Source organism: Dipodomys ordii, unplaced genomic scaffold (assembly GCF_000151885.1).
Source record: "Dipodomys ordii isolate 6190 unplaced genomic scaffold, Dord_2.0 Scaffold3, whole genome shotgun sequence".
NCBI lineage: Eukaryota > Metazoa > Chordata > Mammalia > Rodentia > Heteromyidae > Dipodomys > Dipodomys ordii.
Window position 1 is genome coordinate 1859891 of NW_012267219.1, and position 12576 is coordinate 1872466.

General features: G+C 42.6%; 1 protein-coding gene across 1 annotated transcript in view; it reads left to right on the forward strand.

Moving 5' to 3' along the window:
- Positions 1-5124: 5124 nt before the first annotated feature.
- Rbms2 (RNA binding motif, single stranded interacting protein 2) overlaps positions 5125-12576 on the forward strand; it is a 46827-nt gene continuing 39375 nt past the window's right edge. Inside the window, exon 1 of the mRNA XM_013018393.1 lies at positions 5125-5255. Within this exon, the coding sequence (XP_012873847.1) occupies positions 5190-5255 (66 nt within the window). The 5' untranslated portion in view covers positions 5125-5189. The remainder of the gene's footprint in view (positions 5256-12576) is intronic.

The following is a 12576-nucleotide window of genomic DNA, read 5'->3' on the forward strand; positions in this document are numbered from 1 at the left end:
CCTCTGTCTCTGAGCATCATGATTGACACCTGGGCTTTGGTGTTAAGAAGGTCCTGGGGGGGCTGGGAAGGTGGCTCAGTGGTAGAGCGCTTGCCTTGCGTGCATGAGGCCCTGGGTTTGATTCCTCAGCACCACATAAGCAAAAAGAAAAAAAGCCGGAAGTGGCGCTGTGGCTCAAGTGGTAGAGGGCTAGCCTTGAGCTGAAGCGCTGAAGGACAGTGCCCAGGCCCAGAGTTCAGGTCCCAGGACTGGACCCAAAAACAAAAACAAAACTTAAGGACAGGCCTACACCCTGAGTTCAAGCCTCACAACTGGAGGAAAAAAATTAAGAGAAGTATTGGGACTTTTTTTTTTTGCCAGTCGTGGGGTCTGAACTCATTCTGGGCACTGTCCCTCAGCTTTTCAGCTTAAGGTTAGTGCTCTACCACTTGAGCCACAGTGCCACTTCCAGCTTTTTCTGCTTATGTGGTGCTGAGGAATCGAACCCAGGGCCTCATGCATGCAAGGCAAGCACTCTTTCACTGAGCCACCTTCCCAGCCCCAGTATTGGGACTTTCTAAAATGCTCTAGTCTGAGATTGGCCTTCAGGGTAGTGTCTCTAACACTTAGGATCCTAACATCAATAAATTACTCTTGAAGTATATATGTATGTATGTATGTATATATGTATATGTATATATGGATGTATATATATGTGTGTGTATATGTATATATGTGTATATATGGATGTATGTATATGTATATCTATATATATATATGTATATATGGATGTATGTATATAAAGGGTCTCATGGGCTTTCCTGCCTGGGGCTCACTTTGAACTGCAATACTAGATCTCAGCCTCCTAAGTAGCAAGGATTATACTCGTGGCCATCAGCACCCAGCTAGCTTATTAACTAAGATATTTTTAAGTAATTCCTTCATTCCTTAATGTAGGAAGAAAACATAATACCTTAAGAAGGATATTTGAGGGCTGGGAAGGTGCCTCAGTGGTAGAGCGCTTGCCTTGTATGCATGAGGCCCTGGGTTCAATTCCTCAGCACCACATAAGCAAAAAGAAAAAAGCTGGAAGTGGCGTTGTGGCTCAAGTGGTAGAATGCTAGCCTTGAGTTGAAAAGCTGAGGGACAGTGTCCAGGCCCAGAGTTCAGGCCCCATGACCGGACCTAAAAAACAAAAACAACAAAAAAAAGAAGGATATTTGAATTGATCCAATAATCCCATTTCTGAGTATTTACTCATAAAATTTGAAATAAGTACTTACATTTCAAAAAGCTAGGAAAAAAGAATACAGTGGCACACATCTGTAGTTTTGGCACTTGGCTTGGAAGAAGAGAATCTCTTTAGTCCAAGAGTTTAAGGCCGGTCTAGGCAACATAGCTAGTCAAAATAGGAGGATTTATGAATGTTTTTACTGTAAGGAATAAATGATTAGGGTGGTAGCTCAAGCTTGTCACCTTAGCTTTTCCAGGAGTTAGAGATTGAAGGGTCATGGTTTGAAGCTAGCCTAGGCATAAGAAAGTTCTTGAGACTCCATCTCAACCAGTGGCTGGACATGGTGGTATGCACCTATCATCCCCAAAGTAAAAGCCTAGACTCACCTGCATAAAGCAATACTCTACCTCAAAAAAGAAAAATTTAGCTGGGCATTGGTGGCTGACCTTGGAATTCTACCTACTGAGGAGAATGAGATCTGAGGATCAAGGTTCAAAGCCAGAAGCCTATGAGACTCTTATCTCCAATTAGCCATAGAACAATATAAGTTGTAAAGATGCCTTTTTTTTTCTCTGTCAGTACTGGGACTTGAACTCAGGGCCTCATGCTCTCACTTGGCTTTTTTGCTGATACCTGGTGAGCTACCACTTGAACTATGCATCAGTCTGGCTTTTCTTTTCTTTTTCTTTTTTTTGCCAGTTCTAGAGCTTGAACTCAGGGCCTGGGCACTGTCATTGAGCCTCTTTGTGGCTCTACCATTTGAACCACAGCACCACTTCCCGCTTTTTCTGTTTATGTGGTTCTGAGGAATTGAACTCAGGGCTTCATGCATGCTAAGCAAGCACTCTTCCACTAAGCCACATTCCCAGCTCCCCAGTCCAGTTTTTTTTATAGTTAATTGGAGATGGAGTCTCCCTGACTATTCAGCCCCAGACTGGCTTCAAACCAAGATCCCCCAGACCTTCAGCCTCCTGAGCAGCTAGGATTACATGTGTGTGCCACCAGTACCTGTTATAAGCCACTCAGTTGGCTCCTACCTGTAATCCTAGCTACTCAAGAAGCTGAGATTTGAGGATGGTGGTTCAAAGCCACCTGGTGCACTAAAGTCCATGAGACTCTTATCTCCAATTAACTATAGAAAACCAGAAGTGGCACTGTGGCTCAAAAATGGTAGAGCACTAGCCTCGAGCAAAAAAAGCTCAGGGGGCTGGGAAGGTGGCTCAGTGGTAGAGCGCTTGCCTTGCATGCCTGAGGCCCTGGGTTCGATTCCTCAGCACCACATAAGCAAAAAGAAAAAAGCCAGAAGTGGCGTTGTGGCTCAAGTGGTAGAGCGCTAGTCTTTAGCTATAGAGCTAAGGGACAGCACCCAGGCCCAGAGTTCAGGCCCCATGACTGGACCTAAAAAAATTAAAAAATAAAAAAGAAACAAAAAGTTAAGCTGAGCATTGGGTGACTCATTCCTAAAATCCTAGCTACTCAGGAGGCTGAGATCTGAGGCTTGTGGTTCAAAGCCAGCCCAGGTCTCTAATTAACTACCCAAAAGTTGGAAATGGCACTGTGGTACAAAGTGGTATAGCACTAGCCTTGTGTAAAACAAGCTTAGGGCACACACAAACCCTGAATTCAAGCCCCAGGACTGGCACAAAACACAACAAAACAAAAAAGTTAAATTGACCACCCTCTTGAATAAGTTGTTCATGAGTAAAGTTTCTGTACAATTTTAGGGCCTAGGCGAACACATCTTCCAAGGGCTTAAAGTACAGCAAGGACAAGTGTGTCAGTAGATGATAAATGTCTCTGAGGGCAAAGCAAGAAATTTGGGGAAAAAAACCCCAGCATCACTGAAAGATGCTATTATTTATTTATTTACTCTTGTTGGCTGCTGTTCCCAATCTCAGTTGCAATTCCCACATTGAGCCTGTTCCCACCCTTCCTGTGTCCCTTGAGCTGAGCAGACACTTCCTGTCCTATTGGAAATGAAAGCTGGCGATTGGGGGGTGGATGTGGGTATGTGCCTTTACTCTGCAGAATGCTAGTATTGTCTGTTCTATTATCACAGCAAGAAAAAAAAAATGACAAGAAAACTAAGAGTAGAGACCAGGAGTTCATTTTAGGGAGAGTTTGGGATTCGTGTTCATTGTGATAAAGCAAATAGGTTTCATTTACTTCTGGAGAAGTCTTGGACCGATGGCAGCACGTCAGCCTTATACAGGGATCTGAAGGCCTTTATTTTATATCCCAGTCGACTTGGATTCGTTGGGGTCCTTGTTTATCATTCTTAGGTTTTTGATCTTCTGCAAGTTTCTTTTCTTGTTAAAACTGTGTCTCCAAGAGCTTTCCTTGGAAACTGTTAGAGGTGAGTCTTGTTGCCACTATGATAGGTTCTTGACTCTTTAAGTTCTTTCTTGGAAAAGTTTGTATTTTTCTCCTCTGTGATACATACGCTTTTTCAATATTCATATACTTTTTTTTTTCCAGCTCAGAGACGACTTGAAACAGACATACTGACTCTGTGAAATTCAGCTTGGCCATAAATTCCAAGTTTGGTGAGTTACTGGACTTTTTTCAGCTTTGTGGATCCGAAAGACTAGGAAATAGTGAGATAAAGAGTCAAATAAAGGCTGATGGGCCAGGGTAGAGTACTGACCAAACATGCACAAAGCTAGAATCATAGGCTCCATCCCCAGCACTGAGGGTAATGGGAGATCCAATAAGCTAGCTTCCACTTGCCAAAGAACTTGCTAGGCACTGAGGTTGATGGTATGGTTCAGTCTGAGAGTGCCTTTTTCCTAGGTGAATCTGAAATAGGAGTGTGGATTGGGATACTAGCCCAGCAGTGCAGCCCACGAGAAACAGAACTACCCAGGGTCTAAAATTACTTCCCATACTTTCTTTTTCTTTGCTCTTTGGAGGTACTCCCTCCCTTCTTTTCTCCCTTCCTCCCTCCCTTTTTCTCTTCCTCCTCCTCCTTGTCTCTCTCTCTCTCCTCTCTTGTGTGTGTGTGTGTGTGTGTGTGTGTGTGTGTGTGTATACCAGTAGTGGGGCTTGAACTCAGGGCTTTACACTCTCATTTGGCTTTTTCCACTCAAGGCTGGTGCCTATCACTTGAGTCACCTCTACTTCTGTTTTTTTTGCTGGTCAATTGGAGATAAGGGTCTCATGGACTTTCCTGCTCCCCTTGGCTTTGAGCCTCAGTCCTCAGCTCCCAACCTCCTGAGTAGCTAGGATTACAAGGCCTGAGTCTCCAGCACCTGGTTTGCTTTGTTTTTGTTCTTTGTTGGAGATCATCCTAAATGTAACGTAGGGGAATCCCTGAGCGTACCTTACAGCTCCCTCAGTAAGATTTTCTTCTATGATCTCAAAAGTATCTAAGGGGTTACTTTAACATCAAGCCTGATATCAGCTTTAAGGAAGTGGGGAGGAGTTTGTGGTCTTTTTATGATAATCAGAACTTGTTCAGAGAGGAAAGTGGATGAATTTCAAAGAGGTTAGACCTCAGAACTTCTTTTTGGCTTTAACTATGGAGCCTGTTGTCAGCAAACCAAAACAGAACATCTTGGGCATTAGGACCCAGTGGAGTGGCTTGTCCAGACTGTGAGTTAACTTCTCAGTGACGTACTGGAGCAGCCCTTGCTCATTCTTACCCACAGCACCCCCCCCATCTCCCATCTCTCTCTCTCTCTCTCTCTCTCTCTCTCTCTCTCTCCCTCTCTCTCTCTCTCTCTCTCGCTTTCCTCTCTCTTCCCTCCTTCTCTCCCCCCTCTGTTCTTCCCTCCCTCCTCTCTTCTCCCTTTCTCTCCTCCTCCTTCCCTTTTCACTCTCTCTCTCCTCTCTCTCTCTCTCTCTCTCTCTCTCTCACACTCTCACGATCTCTCCCTCCCTCTCTCTCTCTTCCTCCCTCCCTTCCTCATTCCCTCTCTCCCTCTCTCCCTCCCTCCCTCTCTCTCTCACATCTCCCCCAACAGTAAGGAGAAAAATGCTGCTATCAGTGACTTCCAGGCCTGGGATTTCAACTTTTGGCTATAACAAGAACAACAAGAAGGTAGGGGAAAGCGCTTTTTTTTTTTTTTGGAATGTAGCTACTTCCTCTTCTGGGGATCTGCGAGTGCCCTTGGTTTTAGCAGGCTCCTTGAAGAGTGGAGCCAGATTCCTCCCTCTCAGCGCCTCTCTCCTTTCCTACCAATTTTTTGGTGCTCTTCTCACCTGGTTCTGGAGTTTAAAGAATTTACAGTTTCAGTGTGTGGGACCTGAGAAGGCAGAGAAATTAAAACAGCAACAATGACAACGGAACAGCCTGAAAGTTTATATCTTTGTGCAGTGGAGTTAGTTTAATTTCCCACTGATGTACAATCTTCACAGGATGAGCAGTATGTCATTTTAGAATTTGTCTCCCCACCACCCCCCACGTGGGTTTTTATTTGTTTATTTCATTTTTACCTTTTGGGTCATTGTTTCTATTCTTCACGCTATCTTTTTTCCTTCCTACCTATACCACCAGATAGGCGAGATCGCGGGTAGTCAGTGAAATCTCACAGTTCACCAAGACCTGGGTGGGTGCTTCTCAACCAGAATACACCCCCCCCCCCGCCTTTACTCCCAGTAGCCCAAAGAAAACTCCGGAGGAGAATTGAGAAACTGAGAGAAATGCCTTGGGATTAAGGCAGAAAGCTCTGTGATTCTTTAGGTCTTTCTTTTGAGCTGGTACTTGGAGCTGTGCAGATAAGCCAGGCTTAGCTGGGATCCTTGGAGTCCTTACAATTAACCCATGGCTGCCAGAGGAGTTCTACTGTGGTTTGGCAAATGAGCAGTTCAGGGAGTGAGGGGACCTGCTTGCCCACATTTGCCAGGACACAGATTTGGTAGTTGCTTGGCGTTCCAGGGTACACAATCCTGATTAGAATAAACTATGATGCTGGAGCAGGAAGACTTTTTACCTACTGTTCTGGGTGTTGTAGTTGTTCCTTGAGGAAAAAAATGTGTATCAGTAGTTAGGGATTTAATTTTTATTGTTATTGTTCATCTAATATAATATTTGATAGTGGGAAAAGATTTCTGCTGCTTTCTCATGAACCTATAGGTACCATTACAGATAGAAACTCAAATATCTGATTAGGTCAATAGACCCAAATGCTTCCTGTTAGTTTTCAGCTGTTGGTTTGTATAGTATCCATTCTGTTGATGGCTTTAAGAAATAAAAGTCCATACATATTTTGTTGGTTACCAATATGTGTGTTTGTCCATATATCAAAATTCTTCCACCAACTATATAGGTCTTCCTCATGTATTATAACTATGCATCTGAAAGGGGACATTTCATCTATTCTCTTCAGATCTATATAGTTCTGTATAAAAATTTCTTTCTTCATTTTGCTTTTTTCCAAGTTTCTCAGATGACCTAGAACCAACTTAAATACCCATGCCCGTCCCCCACCCCCCGCCTGCCAATTAATTTTTTCTTATTTCAGGATTTCCTGTCTGTGAAAATATCTCACATCTCTTTTCTCTGCTCTCCAGACCCTTTCCTGTCTTGGAGTATGGGTAATGGTTAACCAGCTTCCAAATCTAGTCTAATAGAGGGACAGAAGCTATGAGTGTGGCCATAGGTTCAAGTCTCCTAACATTAATTGACAATCCAGAAAGTTTGAGGGAGAAGGCCGGCCAGGCAATGTTGGAACCTGTGGACAGGGAAGGAAGGGAAGGAGATACATGATTCCTACTATATTTGTACATAATTTTCTGGGTTCTTGATGCTGTGTCCACATTATTTTGAGGCTGTGTGTGTGACTGCTTGTGAATTTTGGCTGTATTAATTATTACATTGCTCTTTGTCTTGGTGCTAACATGTAGAGTTTAATGTGTTTGACTGTGTTGGAAGGTGTTTTGGATGCATTTATTCATGTAAAATAATGTGTGTGTGGGAGGGGTGCGGGGTCACTGTCCCTGAGCTTTTTTTGTCCAAGGCTTGGTGGTTAATTGGAGATAAGAGTTTCACAGACTTTGCTGTTTGGGTTGACCATGATCCTCAGATCTCAGCCTCATTCATAACTAGGATTATAGACTTGAGTCATGAGCACTTAGTCTGTTTATATAAATTGATGCATTTTTACCTAAGGCTAAAACTTTAAAATAACTTTCATTAGTTTAAGGTGATAATTGTAAGACATAGTTATTTCTAAATAAAACATAAAGAAGTTTATAAAATAAATCTTCCTTCATGTCCTTATGCCGATTCCAGTCCTCAAAGAAAATAACAAGAAATAGTCTGTCCAGACTGTTCTATGTCAGGACAGTTTCTATTTTGACAATGGCTAGTTTTCCATCTCTGTTAAAAATCTCTGTTACACAATAGACCAAGTATATGGAAGTAGAGTTTTGGCTCAAGCGGTAGAGCACCATCCTTGAGCCAAAAAAGTTTTAAGGATCAGTGCCTAGGTACTCAGTTCAAAACTCAGTACTGGTAAGAAAAAAAAAACAAAAACAAAAACACAAAACATTGTTATTGGGCCTAACTGAAAGGGTTCAGAGCTGGGGCTGGACCTCACCGGAGCACGTGCTTAGCAGGCACAAGGGCCTGAGATGGGCTCTGTCTCTGTACCTTTACTCTTCCCCAAAGAATTGAAATAAAAACTATACACATCTACTGCTTTCTTTAAATGAGAATTCTTACTGCATGATTTACTTCTGGCTATAGTCATCACCTCCAGTTTGTGGAGTAATTATAATATAATTATACTATAATTGCCAGTGATAACAGTTTGGAAAGCTGATATTTTACTTAACTTTAAAAAAGTAGGGGTTGGGAATGTGGCTTAGTGGTAGAGAGCTTGCCTAGCATGCATGAAGCCCTGGGTTTGATTCCTCAGTGCCGCATACACAGAAAAAGCCGAAGTGGTGCTGTGGCTCAAGTGGTAGAATACTAACCTTGATCAAAAGAAGCTCAGGGACAGTGCCCAGGCCCTGAGTTTAAGCCCAGGATTGGCAAAAAAAAAAAAAAGAGAGAGATTATTTTATTCTGAAACATGTTGGTATTTTTCTCTTTATGTAACTTCGCAGGGAAGGTGTTTTTCTGAGATACTTATGGCAGTCATACTTCTTTTGTTGACTGATAATATAGAAATGTAGTCAACAAATGTACTTAATGCTTAAAAAAATGCCCAATTCCCATTCATTTCTTTGGAATTAAAATAGTTGCAGAAGAAAGTAATGTAGCTTTCAAAAGGAGATTCTGCAAGATAATTTAATGTGCCATTTATTTTTATTTTTTTATTTTAATCATCAGTCTTAATGGCCTTCAGCTACTCTTGGTTAGTTGAGTCTGAATCCAGAAAGATTCATCCTAGCTTCTGAACAAAGTGTCTTGGGGTTTGAAGGGATTGCCTCAGTAAAGGGACTCAGTATAGGTGAGAGTGGAAGAGGAAATGTTTGGGACTGAAGGAATTTCATACTTGCAAAGGGTTAGCCACGCCTCCGCTGACATCATCTCCCTGGCATGTGTTATTATAATTTAACTCCTCCAGCATCAACAGTCATTTCCTTTGGGCTAAAAGAAAAGGGACTGCTTTTTATTTGGAATAATTACTTTCCCTTAGTATTTTGCAAAAAAAAAAAAAAAATCTTTTCTTTTCATAGGGGAAGCTTGAATTCAGGTCCTTACACATGTTTAACTTTCTTTCTCCTGGCTGGCACCCTACCATTTGACCTATACCACCAGTCTGGTATTTTGCTAATTTTAAGGTGATAGTCTTGAAGACTTTTTGCCTAGGCTGGAGTTGTTAGGATTACAGGAGTATAAACTACCAGCACTCAGCTTTTTTATTTTTATGTTTTGGGACAAGCTTACTAAACAGCCCAGGCTGATCTTAAGCTTGAAGTCTGTTTTTCTTGTTATCAGTGTACTAAAGACCTCTGTGGGGCACTAATGGAGACAGGACTGGTAGATTTCCATAGCCTCATTCCTTGACAAGCTTCAGTTGCCTAAGATTGTCAGGTTTATTGCACAGAGAACAGAAAGTGGCAAAACAATGTAGTATCATGTATGAGAGAATTTCCCATCTGTTTACAACCTTCCTAGCTAGCTCCCACCAAATCAAAATTAAATTTTATTTATTTACCTACATATTGATTCGGTCATTGATTTGTAAAAATTAATTAATTAATTAATTTTTTTGGTTGTGCGGCTTGAACTCTAGGCCTGGGTGCTGTCCCTCCGCTCTTCAGCTCAAGGTCCTATAGCACTCTACTAAATTGGGCCACAGCGCTGTCACTTCTGGTTTCCTGAGTGGTTTATTGGAGATAAGCGTCTCACAGACTTTTCTGCCTAGGCTGGCTTTGAACTGTGATCCTCAGATATCAGCCTCCTGAGTGGCTAGGACTATAGGCATGAACCACCAGCTTCTGGTCTCAGTTATTCATTGATGTCATTTATTTATGTATCTTATTTGCTGGTACTAGGGTTTGAACTCAGGCCTTACTCTCTCACTTGGCTATCATTTAGTTTAGAGATAGGATCTCCCGTGTAATCCAGGATGGTTTTGAACTTGTGGTCCTCCTGCTTCTGCTTCCTGAGTGCTAGGGTTCCAGGAATGCACCACCATACTCAGCTTTAAAGAACTTTTAAGTCTAACTTCTCATGATGATGTTATATGTTTTTTGGATTTGGGGTTTGTTTTTTGTGTTTGCTTTTTGTTTTGTTTTTACAAGAACTCTCCTTTGTTCACTCTAGCTTCAAATTCCTGGACTCAAGTGATTTTCCTTTCTTAGCTTCCTGAGGAGCTGGGACTAAAGTTACTTACCACTGGGTCCAGCTATCAGTGTTATTAGTAATATGTTGACTCAGGTGGTTGAAGTTTAGTGGTACTGTCTTACCACTGATCCCTCCTTCCCATTTTTAGTCCTAATTGATGCTCTGAATTCTATCTTTACCACTGTACTAAAAATCCCACACAATTTCATTGTCCCCTATTTTTCTTTTCTTTTTTTTTTTTTTTTTACCAGTCATGGAGCTTGAACTCTGGGCCTGGGCACTGTCCCTCAGCTCTTCAGCTCAAGGCTAGCACTCTACCACTTGAGCCACACACCACTTTTGGCTTTTTCTGCTTTTGTGGTACTGAGGAATCGAACCCAGTGCCTCATGCATGCAAGGCAAGCACTCTACCACTGAGCCACCTTCTCAGCCTCTGCCCCCTATTTTTCTACCTCTTACTCCCAGATAATTTATACCTGAGGCCAGAACAACAACAACAGAAAAACAAAACAAAACAAAACTACCAAAACAGTTTGACAGTTCCTCAAAAATGTTAAACACAGACCTAGGAATTCCATTCTTAGATTCAAACCCTTGCAAAATGAAAATACACCTGTACACAAATGTTCTTAGCAGCATTATTAATAATAGTCTCCTAATTGAAACTACCCAAGTCCACACCAACTGCTGACTGGCTGAATAAACTATAATATATACCTATGCTGTGGTCTGCAGTAAAGAGGAACAGAGTACAGATATAGCCACAAATCGATGAACATTGTATTTATGAAAGAAAGCCAGTCAAAAAGACTAAGTGTGATCCCATTGATATGAAATGTCTAGAACAAGCACATCCATGGAGACAGGAAGTAGATTAGTGGTTATCTACAGCCTGAGAAGAAGGGATGCAGGGGAAGTGGGAAGTAACTGGTAAAGAGTCTTGGGTTTCTTTCTGGAGTAATGAAAATGTTCTAAAATTTATTCTGGTTGTGGTTGCACAGCTCTGTAATTTGTACTTTTAAGGAGTGATGGTGTGAATTATGTCTCAGTAAAGTTGTATAGAAAGGGATGTGGGAAAGGAGCTAGAAGTTGAAGGAAGATGGAAGTGATAGTACTGGGGTTTGAACTTGGGGCATTGTCCTTGCGAAGCAGGTGCTCTACTGCTTGAACCACAATCCAAGATGGATTTGCTCTGGTTATTCTTTGATTTAGGGTCTAGCTTTTTATCTAGACTGCCAGTATTACAGTCTTCCTATTTATACTTCCTGCTGTAGCTGGAATGACCAACATGTCTAGCTTCTTTCTATTGAGATGTGATCTCTGAATTTTTGGTCCCCCCTGCACAGACTAGTCTGAAACTGCTAGCCTCCTGATCTTAGCCTCCCATGTAGTGGGGATGGAAGGTATATACCACTGTCCCTGAGTTTCTACCACTTGAACCACAGCCTACTTTTGGATTTTTGATGGTTAATTGGAGATATGAGTCTCCTGAACTTTTCTGCTCTAGCTGGCTTCGAACTATGAGCTTCAGATCTCAGTCTCCTGAGTAGCTAGGATTACAGATGTGAGCATCTGGAGCCCTGTTTATTAGACATTTTAAAGTTAAGATAACTAAAACAGATCTGCTTGCCTGTTTTTGCTCTCTCTTTCTTCCTGTCACTGACTTCCTTGATCTGTAAAACTTTACCAGCCAAGGCAGAAAAGCCTTTGAGACTCTCATCTCCAATAAACTACTCAGAAAAAGCATTACTACTCAGAAGCAAAACTACTCAGAAGTGGCACTGTGGCTCAATTGGTTGAGCACTAGCCCTGAGCACAAAGAGGTTCAGGGACAGAACCCAAGCCCTGAGTTCCAGCCCCAGGACCAAGCTTGGGGAATACCTTTACCAGAACAGTGGCTGTTCTGCCAAAGAAAAGGGCCAAATGGTATCACATGGCCCTTAAGGTGAAGGTGGGAGGGAAGGGCAGGAGCTGGGAATACACGCAGGGCATGTATTCCATGGCTTTAGAGCTGACAGAGGAGGAGGAAGGTGGATGCTGTAAGAAGAATTGCAAAGAGGTAGTGCGGAGGGGAGGGAGTGCCCCAAAGGCACTGGAGGACCTGGGAGGCCAGGGTGGATGACGAGGGGGGATGATGAGCTCTTCTCCTGTGGATGATGAGCTCTTCTCCTTTGTAGAGGACAAGGAAGCCCGCTGGGCGTCAGCCCTAGGGCTGGGGACTGAGGCTCCCAGAGAGTGTCATCAGAAGCTCTCACACGCTCAAAGGCACCCAGAGCAGTCCTGGGACTGCTTTGCTGGTACATACGTGTCCTCCAGCCATTCCCAGAAGAGATTTCTGGGGCATAAACTCAGAGCCTAGGTGCTGTCTCTTAGCTTTGTTTCCTTAAGGTTGGCATTCTACCATTTGAGCCATAATTCTACTAATGGTTTTTTGGTGGTTAACTGGAGATAAGAGTTTCATAGCTAGGCACTGGTAGCTCACGCCTGTAATCCTAGCTACTCAGGAGGCTGAGATCTGAGGAGCACGGTTCAAAGCCAGCCTGGGCAGGAAAGTCTGTGAGACTCTTATCTCCAATAAACCACCAGAAAACTGGAAGTGGTGCTGTGGCTCAAGTGGTAG